This window comes from Marmota marmota, unplaced genomic scaffold (assembly GCF_001458135.2).
Source record: "Marmota marmota marmota unplaced genomic scaffold, marMar, whole genome shotgun sequence".
Lineage (NCBI taxonomy): Eukaryota > Metazoa > Chordata > Mammalia > Rodentia > Sciuridae > Marmota > Marmota marmota.
The window spans coordinates 40,704,675-40,718,093 of record NW_025999900.1 but is presented as its reverse complement, the minus strand read 5'-3'; the positions used below and the strand labels follow the sequence as shown (position 1 = coordinate 40,718,093).

General features: G+C 34.6%; 1 protein-coding gene across 16 annotated transcripts in view; it reads left to right on the top strand.

Annotated features, from left to right (window-relative positions):
• The window catches only part of Numb (NUMB endocytic adaptor protein), a 166,785-nt gene that overhangs the window by 91,053 nt on the left and 62,313 nt on the right, over window positions 1-13,419 (top strand). For all 16 annotated transcript variants that reach the window (XM_048798953.1, XM_048798946.1, XM_015493644.2 and 13 more), the window contains one exon: window positions 10,217-10,357. In XM_048798953.1, the coding sequence (XP_048654910.1) occupies window positions 10,232-10,357 (126 nt within the window). In that variant the 5' untranslated portion in view covers window positions 10,217-10,231. The remainder of the gene's footprint in view (window positions 1-10,216; window positions 10,358-13,419) is intronic.

The following is a 13,419-nucleotide window of genomic DNA, read 5'->3' as shown; positions in this document are numbered from 1 at the left end:
TTTTTTTTTTTTTTTTTTGCCTCTCCTTGAAGTAGCTTTTTATCCTATCCACTACTGTATGTGGCTATTTTTTTTCTTTTAAAATTTATTTGACTCAGGTGATATCTCCTGTATCCCAGAGGATATGTGTATAGTACTATTGTTATGTTCACCCTACTGTATAGAAATTTACATTTTATAAGGAGACAGAGCCACCTAAAGGCAACGAAGAGTTTTATTTCCATATCCACTAACACTAACAATAGTGTCTAGCACATAGTAAGTTCTAAAACAGTTTTTACTGAACCAAACAAATTGGGGTGGAAAGGGAAAGAACTTTAGGGATAGGAGATAAGAGGTGATGATTTAAGTTTGTTTTAGAAATAATACCTCTGTACTCAAGTAGAGAAATTTGAATAAGAGAGCAAGATCTCCTTTTCACCCAGAAGTTGAACTACTATTACATCTACAGTCTTTTCCAATAGATTCTGTGGTATCGTATGTCTAGATTTACCGTACCTACTAAATAGCCTCTGTTATCTTTTTTGTTCCAAACTCAATTTAAGAATGGTTGGAAAATATGAATGCTGCACAAAAAAATGATATACAGATGATACAGCATATGAGAGATGCCAAATACCATATGTCATTGTGGAATTGCGAATTAAAGCAACAAGATAGTACTATACACCTATTAGAAATGGCAAAATCCCAAACACTGACAACACCAAATGTTGGCAAGGATGTGGAGCAGCAGAGACTCTATTCATTGCTGTTAGGGATGTAAAGTGATAGAGCCACTCTGTGTTTGCTAGGACTGCCATAACAAATGGCCTTGACATGCTACAGGCTGGTAGCTTCAATTTATTTTCTCACAGTTTTGCAGGCTAAAAGTCCATCCAGTCTTGGGCAGGTTGATTTCTTCTGAGGCCTCTTCCCTTGGCTTGTGGATAATGTCACATTGGTGTTCCCTCAGTGAGAATGCATTTCTATGACCAAATTTTCTCCTCTTAGGGCACTGGATGGGTTGGATTACAATATATACAATCTCTTTTATTTTTTATTTTTTTATACATGACAGTTGAATTTATTTTGACATGTCATACGTACATGGAGTATAATTTCCCATTCTTATGGTTGTACATGATGTGGAGTTACACTGGCTGTGTATTCATATATGAATATAGGAAAGTTACGTCCAGTTCGGCTACTGTCTTTCCCTTTCCCATCCCTCCTCCCTTCCCCACTTCCCCCTCTCCAATTGGTGAACTTCCCCTCTTTCCTTCCCCCAATGCCTATTGTAAGTCAGCATTCACATATCAGAGAGAATATTTAGCCTTTGGTTTTGGGGACTGGCTTATTTTCTTTAGCATGATAGTCTCTACTCCCATAGTCTCTAGTTCCATCCATTTACAGGCAAATGCCATAATTTCATTCTTCTTTATGGCTGAATATTCCATTGTGTATATGTACCAGATTTTCTTTATCCATTCATCTGTTGAAGGGCACCTGGGTTGGTTCCATGCTTTGCTATTGCGAATTGAGCTGCTATAAACATTGATGTGGCCAAGTCATTATAGTATGCTAATTTTATGTCCTTTGGGTATATGCCGAGGAGTGGTTCCCTTCCATGTTTCTGAGGAATTTCCATACTGCTTTCCATAATGGTTGCACCAATTTGCAGTCTTCACCAGCAATGTATGAGAGTGCCTTTTCCCCCACATCCTGGCCAACATTTATTGTTACTTGTATTCTTAATAACTGCCATTCTTACTGGAGTAAGATGAAATTTTAGTATAGTGTAGTTTTGATTTACATTTCTCTAATTGCTGGAGATGTTAAACATTTTTTCATATATTTTTTGTTGACTGATCGTATTTCTTCTGTGAAGTGTCTGTTCAGTTCCTTTGCCCATGTGCATGCAAGGCAAGCACTCTACCAACTGAGCTATATCCTCAGCCCTGAGTTCTTTATGTATCCTGGAGACCAATGCTCTATCTGAGGTGCAGGTGGTAAAGATTTTCTCCCATTCTGTAGGCCCTTTCTTCATAGTCTTGATTATTTCCTTTGCTGTGAAGAAGCTTTTTAGTTTGATAAAATCCCACTTATTGATTCTTGGTCTTATTTCTTGTGCTTTAGGAGTCTTGTTGATGAATTTGTTTCCTCAGCTGAGACCAGGGTCTCTGGTCTAATGCCTAGGTATTTAATCAACTTTGAGTTGAGTTTTGTGTAGGGTGAGAGATAGGGGTCTAAATTCATTTTATTACATATGGATTTCTAGTTTTCCCAGCATCATTTGTTGAAGAGGCTATCTTTTCTCCAGTGAATGTTTTTGGTACCTTTGTCTAGTATGAGATAACTGTATTTATGTAGGTTAGTCTCTGTGTCTTCTATTCTGTACCATTGGTCTTCATGTCTCTTTTTGTGCCAATACCATGCCATTTTTATTACTATAGCTCTGTAGTATAATTTAAGGTCTAGTATTGTGATGAACTCCAGCTTTGGTTTCTTGCTGAGGATTGCTTTGGCATTCTGTCCTATAATTTTTCCAAATGAATTTCATGATTGCTTTTTCGTCTTCTATGAAGAATATCATCAGAACCTTAATAGGAATTTTATTAAATCTGTATAATACTTTGGTAGAATGGCCATTTTGACAATATTGATTCTGCCTATCCAAGAACATGATAGATATTTTCATTTTCTAAGGTCTTCTTCAATTTCTTTCTTTAGTGTTCTAGAATTTTCACTGTAGAGGTCTTTTGCTTCTTTTGTTAGATTAATTCCCAAATATTTTATTTTCTTTCAGGCTGTTGTGAATGGGATAGTTTTCCTAATTTCTCTTTCAGTTTCCTAATTTCTCTTATACATCAGTGATGTATAAGAATTCAATTGATTTATCTGCGTTAATTTTATATCTGCTACTTTGCTGAATTCATGTATGAGTTCTAGAAGTTTTTTGGTGGAGTTTTTTGGGTCTTCTAAATATATAATCATGTCATCAACAAATAGGATAGTTTGAGGGTTTTTTTTCCTATTTGTATCCCTTTAATTTCTTTCTTCTGTCTAATTTCTCTGGCTAGAGTGTATGATGGTCTATTTTTTCCTTATTATTATTGATTGATTGATTTTTTAAAAAAATATATGTCAGCAGAATGCATTACAATTCATATAGGCATTATATTTATGACTTAGAATTTCATCAGAATCATTTCATTGATTCAACCCATGATGGTCTATTTTATCTTTCATTTCTTCAAATTTAGAGTATGCTCTATATGACAGGCACTGTTAGGACACAGGGACACTATTTAAACTAATAATATGCAGTCCATCATTAAAGAAATAGAAATTGCTCTAAGGTTTGATGAGCATAATAATAAAAGTTAGCAGAGAGTATTAATGGAAGAAAGTATTATAAAGTGGATGAACCTAACCTTGATCAGGTAGGGGCTTTTCAGAAAAATAATGCTAGCTTCCCTGAAGAGGTTAAAACTCCTGTGCTCACTCTCAAAGTTGAGTAGACTTCAACCAGAAGTGAACAGAGAATCGTCTTTCTTTCTAGGCAGGTAGGAGAGCACATACTAAGTCACTGGAAGAGGACTTACTTTGGAGAATTGTGCATAATTTCATGTAGCTGGAATTTAGTATGTGAATTGGGATTAGTGAGAGAAACCTACTAAAGGATGGAGCAGTTTGTACTTTATCTTATAGGTGATGTAAAGCAATTGGAGGATTTTTAAGTGGAGTAGTTACCTGGTCAGATTTATGTTTTAGAAAGTACTCTGGCAGTAGTCAGGAGAACAAATTGAAATGAATCTCTGCTGGAAGCAAAGAGACCAAGTAATAATCTTTTGTAATAATTTAAGCCAAAATGTCTCAAGAGAGTGGAACTGTTAGGATGGGAATCCAAAGATACCAATGAGGTAAAATCAGAGTTATAGATGAGAGGAAAAATGAATCATCAGACACCTGGCTGGACCAAGTGAATAAGTGGGTAGTTGTTAGGACGCAGGGTGGGAAATTATGAAGAAGGGACTTATATGCTTTTTGTTGAGTTCCAGCTTAAGCAAAGATAGAGATGTTTTCTATTTTCTTTATTTATATTCATGTGTATTTTTATTTATTAGCAATACTTCAGCTCAAACCGAGGGCCCCATGCTTGCTAGGCAAATGCTCTATCATTGAAGCTATACCCCTACCCCTATGTATATATTTATATTTTTATTCTAATTAGTTATACATGAGAGCAGAATGCATGTCGACACATTGTACACAAATGGAGCACAACTTTTCATTTCTCTGGTTGTACACAATGTTGAGTCCTACCCCCTGTGCAGTCATACATGTACATAGGGTAAAGATGTTCATCTCATTCCACCATGCCCCCTTCCTTTCCCTCCCTTCCTTTGCCCAATCAAATTTCCTCCATTATCCCTATGCACCCCCCACCTGCCCCCATTATGGGTCAGCATCTGCTTATCAGAACATTCAGCATTTGTTTTTTGGGGGGGATTGGCTTACTTTGCTTTGCATGATATTCTCCAACTCCAGCCATTTATCTACAAATGCCATGATTTTATTCTCTTTTAATGCTGAGTAATATTCCATTGTGTATATGTACCATAATTTCTTTATCCATTCATTTATTACAGTTTAACAATTGTGAATCATGCTGCTATAAACATTGAAGTGGCTGCATTACTGTAGTATGCTGTTTTTAAGTCTTTTGGGTATAGACCAAGGAGTAGGATAGCTGGGTCAAATGGTGGTTCCATTCCAAATTTTCTAGGGAATCTCCATACTGCTTTCCAGACTGGTTGCACCAATTTGCAGTCCCACCAGCAATGTATGAGTGTACCGTTTTTCCCCCACATCCTTGCCAACACTTACTGTTGATTGTATTCTTGATAACTGCTATTCTGACTGGCATTAGATGAAATCTTAGAGTAGTTTTGATTTGCATTTCTCTAATTACTAGAGATGTTGAACAATTTTTCATATATTTGTTGATCAAATGTATTTCTTCTGAGAAGTGTCTGTTCAGCTCTTTGGCCCATTTATTGATTGGGTTGTTTGTTTTTTTGGTGTTAAGTTTTTTGAGTTCTTTATATATTCTGGAGATTAGTGCTCTCTCTGACATGTGTGTGGCAAAAATTTGCTCCCCAAATGTAGGCTTTCTCTTCATCTCATTGATTCTTTTGCTGAGAAAAAGCTGCTTTTTAGTTTGAATCCATCCCATTTATTGAACCTTGATTTTATTTCTTATGCTTTATGAGTCTTGTTAAGGAATTCAGGGCCTAACCCAGCACATGATGAAGATTTGGGCCTACTTTTTCTTCTATTAGGCATAGAGTCTCTGATCTAATTCCTAGGTCCTTGATCCGCTTTGAGTTGAGTTTTGTGCATGGTGAGAAATAGGGGTTTAGTTTCATTTTGCTGCATATGGATTTCCAATTTTCCCAGCACCATTTGTTGAAGAAGCTATTTTTTCTCCAATATATGTTTTTGGTGCCTTTGTCTAGTATGAGATAACTGTATTTATGTGGGTTTGTCTCTACATCTTCTATTCTGTACCATTGGTCTACAAGTCTATTTTTCTGCCAATACCATGCTGTTTTGTTACTGTAGCTTTGTAATATAATTTAAGTTCTGGTATTGTGAAGCCTCCTGCTTCACTCTCCTTGCTAAGGATTGCTAATTGGCAATTCTGGGTCTCTTATTTTTCCAAATGAATTTCATGATTGCTTTTTTCTATTTCTATTTTGATGTGTTTCTGTCTGGTTTGGGTATCAGGATGTGATCTAGCCTCATATAATGAATTTGAAAGGGTTCTCTCCTTTTCTATTTCATGGAATAACCTGAGGAGTATTGATATTAATTCTTCTTTTAAGTCTTGTAAAACTCAGCTGAGAGTCCATATGGTCCTGGGCTTTTCTTGGTTGGTAGGCTTTTGATGACATCTTCTATTTCCTTGCTTGACATTGATCTGTTTAAGGTGTGTATGTCCTCCTGGTTCAGTTTGGGTAGGTGGTATGCCTCTAGAAATTTGTCAGTGTCTTAAGGTTTTCTATTTTACCAGAGTATAATTTTTCAAAATAGTTTCTAATTATCTTCTGTATTTCAGTAGTGTCTGTCATGATATTTCCTTTTTTAGCAAAAATTTTAGTAATTTGAGTTTTGTCTCTCCTTCTTTTTTTTTTTAAATATTTTTTAGTTGTAGGTGAACACAATACCTTTATTTTATTTATTTTATTTTTATGTGGTGCTGAGGATCGAACCCAGTGCCTCACACATGCTAGGTAAGCGCTCTACAGCTGAACCACAACCCAGCCCCATCTCCTTCTTTTCTTTAGGGTGGCTAAGGGTTTGTCAATTTTATTTATTTTTCAAAAAACTAATTTTTTGTTTTGTCAATGTTTTGAATTATTTCTTTTCATTGATTTCTGCCCTAATTTTAGTTATTTTATGTCTTCTGCTTCTTTTGGTATTGGTTTGTTTCTCTTTTTCTAGGGCTTCGAGCCATAATGTCAGGTCATTTATTTGTTGACTTTTTCTTCTTTTAATGAATGAACTCCATGAAATGAACTTTCCTCTTGGTACTGCCTTCATAGTGTCCCAGAGATTTTGATATGTTGTATTGGAGTTCCCATTTATCTCCAAGGATTTTTAATCTCCTCCCTGATGTCTTCTATTATCCATACATCCTTCAGTAGCATATTATTTAGTTTACAGGTGTTGGAGTAGCTTCTATTTTTTATTCAATCATTGATCTCTAATTTCATTCCATTATGATCTGATAGAATGCAGGGTAGTATCTCTCTTTTTTTGTATTTGCTGAGACTTTCTTTGTGGCATAACATATTGTCTATTTTGGAGAAGGATCCATGTGCTGCTGAGAAAAAAGTGTATTTGCTTGTTGATGGATGGAATATTCTATATATGTCTGTTAAGTCTAAAGTATTGATTATTTTATTGAGTTCTATAGTTTCTTTGTTTAATTTTTGTTTGGAAGATCTATCCAGTGGTGAGAGAGGTGTGTTTAAGTCACCCAGTTTTATTGTGTTATGGTCTTTTGATTCTTGAAGTTAGAAGGGTTTGTTTGCTATAAATAGAGTCCCATTGTTTGGGGCATAGATATTTATGATTGTTATGTCTTGTTATGTATGATTCCCTTAAGTAGTATGAAATGACCTTCTTTATCTCTTTTCCCTAAGTTTGGTTTGAAGTCCAGTTTATCTGATAAAAAGAGGAAACCCTTGCTTGTTTACGCGGCCCGTGTGAATGATACGTTTTTTTCTCATCCTTTCACCATCAGTCTGTGGATGTCTTTTCCTATGAGATGAGTCTCTTGAAGGCAGCATATTTTTGGTCTTTTTTTTTAAATCCAATCTGCTAGTCTATTTTTTAATTGGTGACTTTAGGCCATTGACATTCAGAGTTATTATTGAGACATGGTTTGTATTCCTGGTCATTTTGGTTTATTTTTGGCTTTTACCTTGCCTTGGTTTTTCCTTTGATTGGCCTTTCCTTTAGTGTAGTTCCTCCCTTGGCAGACTTTCATTGTTGTTTTTCATTTCCTCCTCCTGGAATATTTTGCCAAGAATGTTTTGTAGTGCAGGCTTTCTTGCTGTAATTTTTTTTTAGCTTTTGTTTATCATTGGAGGTTTTTATTTCATCATTAGATCTGAAGTTTAACATTGCTATAAGGTTATAAGATTCTTGGTTGGCATTCATTTTCTTTCAGAGCTTGGTATGTTTTGTTCCAGGATCACCTGGCTTTGAGGGTCTGGGTTGAAAAATCTGCTGAGATCCGAATTGGTCTTCCCCTATATGTAATCTGATTCCTCTCTCTTGCGGCCTTTAAAATTCTATCCTTATTCTTTATGCCAGGCATTTTCATTATAATGTGTCTTAGTGTAGATCTGTTGTAATTTTGTGCATTTGCTGTCCTGTAAGCCTCTTATATTTGATTTTCCAATTCATTATTCATGCTTGGGAAATTTTCTGATATTATTTCATTGAAGAGATTGTGCATTCCTTTGAAGTTTGAATCTCTGAGTCTTCCTCTATCCTGATAAATCTTAGATTTATCTTTTAATGTTATCCTATAATTCTTGGATATTCTATTCATGGTTCCTTACCATCTTCACTGTGTTGTCAACTTTATTTTCAAGATTATATATTTTATCTTCATTGTCTGAGGTCTTGCTTCCAAGTGATCTTGTCAAGTGATCTCTTTGTTGGAGTGATCAATTTTTGCCTGAATTTTCTCCCAGATCATTTTAATTGTGTACATTTTGAATTCCTTCTCCTGTGCTATCAATGGATTATATTTTTGTAGTATCTTGATTGGTTTGGGGCACTTTCCTCACTTGTTTTTCATGATGTCTGTGTGTCTTCCTCTCTTGCAGTGTAGATCTGAGGTATTGCAGCTTCTACCCTATTGTCTTCTACTGTCCCTGCAGGTTACCAATACCTTACCTTTAAGGGGGTATCAATGTTCCAGCACCCAGTGTAACCAATATGTAGCAATAAATCAATTAGCTTCTATTTTGACATTTACTGTTTTGTTGCTATAAGCAGAAATGATGAGTTTGGTTATATTCTACCATATATATGGTCAATAGGTTTGCATAATGGTGTACAGTTTCTAATGGTAGACAGGGAAGGGAGTAGGATGTGAGAATATAGAGGTATTAGATTATATGACTAGGGAAAGGGTAACCAAAAGAAGTTGGCTGTTAGCAGGAGAAAAAAGAGAGTCAACCTTGTTACCCCTGCAACAGGACGATGATTGTTAGCACCCCTAGTAGAGATACCTCTGGTGCACCCAGACCCACAGGGACCTTGGTGACATTTTACCAGGTCATGATTGTTGTCCCTAGATGGAAGCCGTGACGTTATGGCCTTGGTTGCAGCTGCTGTGTCAAGCCTGTAGGTACCTTGATGTTGGGCTGTGGAGCCACACTCTGGTGAATAGGGAACCGCATGGGTACCAGGTATTCCTCCCCATACAGGCATGGGGTGTTCCTCTCTGCAGAGGCCGCCAGTGTTTGTGGGTCAGGCCTCTCCTGTATATATTTTTAAAAGTGATTTGAAAAGAATATAACAGGATATATTTTCAAGGAAGGTTATGGAATAATTTTTGGAAGTTTATTAGATTAAGATAGACTCTCATTTTGGTACCTTTTGGAATGAGTAATCTGCTTTTATGTATTTTTAGAAGGTCCATAGATTTTTATATTTTTTGTCAGAAGTTTTACTTATAATGCGTGGTAAGCTTGGCTTGTCTCTGCAAATTAATTTGGCATATTATTTCTGCTTTGGTATTATACATTTTAAAATACAAAATGATTTGCTCAGAATGCAAACTTTGATTCTCAAGTCTTTCATTACGGTCATGTGGAAATTAATATTCCTAAGAATATGGTTTCTTTTTGTAATTTTGTTACATCATTTATGGAGTTAAGATCACTTTGAGGCTAGTTGAGGTTCTTAAATCCTTCTGAAAAAGAATGAGCCATGCTTCTTAATAGAAAATTAGAGGTATTAGTTTCACATTTTGAGATTTTTCTCTTTTATAAAGGGCCACTTATTCTATCACGTTTATTTTGTGTCTTGAATGTTGTTTCTTATCAGTTAGTTCGTCTTTTTCTTCAGATTAATTTAGTCCTGGTAGAACTTTTTCTTCTTTATGTTGAAAGAAAATTTTTCATCCTCGTCATAAAATATCTTTTATGAAAAGATGACTACAGTTCCTGCTTTGCCTATTGTCTTTCAATAATAAGTCAAAAAGATCCCCAAGTTTCTGAATGATATTCTTCTTAACAAGTTAGCATAAAAGTTTTTAGAAATTGTTAAATAGTCTATACTTTGGCCTACATGTAAAATTTTCATTTTCCAGAAGTGAGAATTAATTTGAGAAATAGATCAATAAGGAGAATTTCTCATTGTTTTAGGAAATTAAATGTTTGAAATTTCTTAAAATAATATTGTTTCAATTCCTACTTGAAATTGTTGTAGTTTCTATAAGGACTAGTATTGTAGTTGTCTTTTCAAAAAAAAAATGATTTGTTTGACTTATCATTCTAAAAGGAAATATACTAATTGCTCATTTCCTCTTAAGCCAAAACCTTTAAATTGGGGCATTATGTTTTTACTAGTATGGTATCCTAAGTTTAAATAAGTAAGAAAATCATAACTTCTTTTTCATATGTCTTTTACTCTGTCACAGGTTTTAAAAATTAAGATGAACAAACTACGACAAAGTTTTAGGAGAAAGAAAGACGTTTATGTTCCAGAGGCCAGTCGTCCACATCAGTGGCAGACAGATGAAGAAGGAGTTCGCACTGGAAAATGTAGCTTCCCAGTTAAGGTAAAAGCTGATGCTTATGTAAATCTATGTGGTGAAAAAAAAAAAATGTGAAGACCTATTAATTAGGACAATTAAAAGAGAACCCTCCAAAAACGAATTTCTTCATATTCTGCTTCAATGATGGAATTAAATGAGAAAAAATAAATTACAATTAGTGTTTTTTCTTTTTGTATTTAAATAAGAATTTTTGCTGTTATCTGCAATCAGTACAAATACATTCACTTCTGATGAGAATACTAATCCTGAAATATATAAAGAGCCTGAATTATCAGGACTCAAATTCTTTTCAGTGAGATACCCTTACTGAGTGATAAGGGGGTGGGAGTCTACTTTGTTAAATACAGGTTTGGTATGTTCTAGAAATCTAAGGAGAGTTAATCAGAAGAATTAAAACAAAGGGAGTTTTCTCTTTATTATAGAGGTCACTGCTTCTGTTTCCAAGGGTAGAAAATGGTACAGATGCACCTTCGGAGTTGGTGGCTTGAGATTAATGGGGTTCTATTTTCTCAAAGAAATAGGAAGTGAAGATATCTGTAGAAGAGTGAGTAGAGAAGTTGTGGGTGTGAAATTGATTTTGAGGACAGTAGAACAGTCACTGTGAAGAGTAGGAGAGAAAAGCTTAGAGGAGATAACCAAGTAACTAAAACTAGTTTCATCCTACTGTGTATGTTTAAATGTACTATAACTTGCTCATTATTAGAGTAATGATAAAGTAGTTTTCAAGCTCTGTCTTGCAATTCTATCTGTGACTGTAACAGATAAATTCTTAATGGAGGAAGAAATTAACATGACAAATGAAACATTACCTTTCCATACAAAACTTAATCTAAGTGGTTCTCAAAGTGAATTCCCCAAAACCTTTTTCAGGAGTCCTTAGGTAGTCTCTTTTCCAGCCATGTGTCTGTTTGAGGTCAGACTTTCTTCACATACTTTTAATGGAAACAACATAGTGCAACAGCTTGAATGTTAAAAATATGGGAATCCAGTTTTCTTATAGTAAGCCAGATATTAAAGAGATTTTTTTTATATATATATTTTTTTGGTGTAGATGGACACAACACAATGCATTTTTATTTTTACATGGTGCTGAGGATCAAACCAGCGTCCCGCCCATGCTAGGGAGAGCGCTCTACCGCTGAGCCATAATCTCAGCCCAAAAAGAGATCTTTACATGTGATTAAATTGTCACTTTTCTCAGTATATTTTTTACTACATGTTATGTTATGGAAAATAGTTATTTTTATTAAAAATCTTATTTATGCTAACACACAATAGAGTTTATCATCATTTTTTAAGTAACATTATTGTATTTTTTATGCCTTTATTTTATTTGTTTATATTTATGTGGTGCTGAGGATTGAACCCAGAGCCTCACACATGCTAGGCAAGCAGGCACTCCACCTTGGCCCTATTATAATTCCTTTTTTTTTTTTTTGTAATGCTGGGGATTGAACCCAGGGCCTTGTTCATTCAAGGCAAGCACTCTACCAACTGAGCTATATCCCCAGCCCTATTATCATTCTTTTTAAGTGAGTTAAACATTTTAGAAGTTCTTAGTTTTAATTTCTTGAATAGTAATTGTTATTAGGTATAACTGAGATAAACAAAAACTCTTTGGGAGCCTCAAAGTAATGGGGTCCTGAGACCAAAAATTTTGAGAACTGATGATTTAAAGAGTACTTTTTATCAATTAAAATAATATACTAAGAATCTATCTATAATTGCCTAATAACATATTTTTAAGTGCTGCTATTAATTATGACTGTTAAATAATTTGGTAGAATCCAAGCCAATCCCTTGACTTATACTAAAAATTCTTAATCTTCTGATTACATAGAACATATAACATGTTAAAATGGACCTTCTATTGGGTATATTTTGGAGGTCACATTATCTTCACATTTGAAGGCATAGAGATTAAGGAACTGAATGCAGAATCATACTTGTTAGTTATGTTTATAAGTTAGTTTGATTATTTTAACTCACTGTTAAATGAGATGAAAGTGTTTTCTTATCCCTTTGTTTCGTGGGCTATAAAGCATTTATTCAGTTGTTCGTAGGAATTATGTGCAAGTAGGATAAACCAGCTGGAGAATTGAGCATATGGATAGTAGAATTGGCATTTGTTTATCTCCTAGACCAACATTTTGTTCTATTAAATGATCTTCTAGATGGTTTAGAGGACCACACCTTTCTAAGATAAGGATTGTCATTGTGCTAGAAATTATAAGAGATATTTTAATAACAGGCATTTCTTATTTTACATGGAACTAAGAAACCATGATGGAGAAAGTAGACCTCCTACTTCTTTATTTCTAAGAGACTAGTTCCTAATCCATCTACCATTTAATAATCTGTGACTTCAGAGGCTCTGGTTGTGGAGCAGGGGTAGAGCCTACCTAGCACATGTGAGACACTAGGTTTAATCCTCGGCACCATATATAAATGAATGAATGAATGAATTGTGTCCATCTATAATTAAAACTATTCTTTAAAAAATTTTTTTTTTAGTTGTAGATAGACAAAATATCTTTATTTATTTTTATGTGGTGCTGAGGATCGAATCCTGGGCCTCACATGTGTGAGGCAAGTGCTCTACCACTGAGCTACAACCCCGCCTAAAACTATTCTTTAAAATCTGTGGTTTGGGGTATAAAATGTTATGCCAAACTAGAAGTTGCTACATGTGATTTATCAAATAAAAATAAAATGGGAAAATAGAAATGAAATTTGAAAAATTTACTCTATACACATAAACTTGAAAAACAGGGATAAAACTGATAATATTCTTAAAATGACCAAAACTAACTCCTAAGAAACTAAAAGTAAATAGTATTAAATCTTGGAAAAAAAAAAAGATTAAAAAAAAAAAAAGGAAATAGTGGGGCTGAGGCTGTGGCTCAGTGATAGAGCGCTTGCCTAGCATGTGTGAGGCACTGGGTTCGATTCTCAGTACCACGTATAAGTAAATGAATAAAATAAAGGTCTACTCATAAAAAAAAAGAAATAGTATTAAACCTTAACAAAAGATAAAAGGCTTAATTTTAAGTTTGTTTTATAAA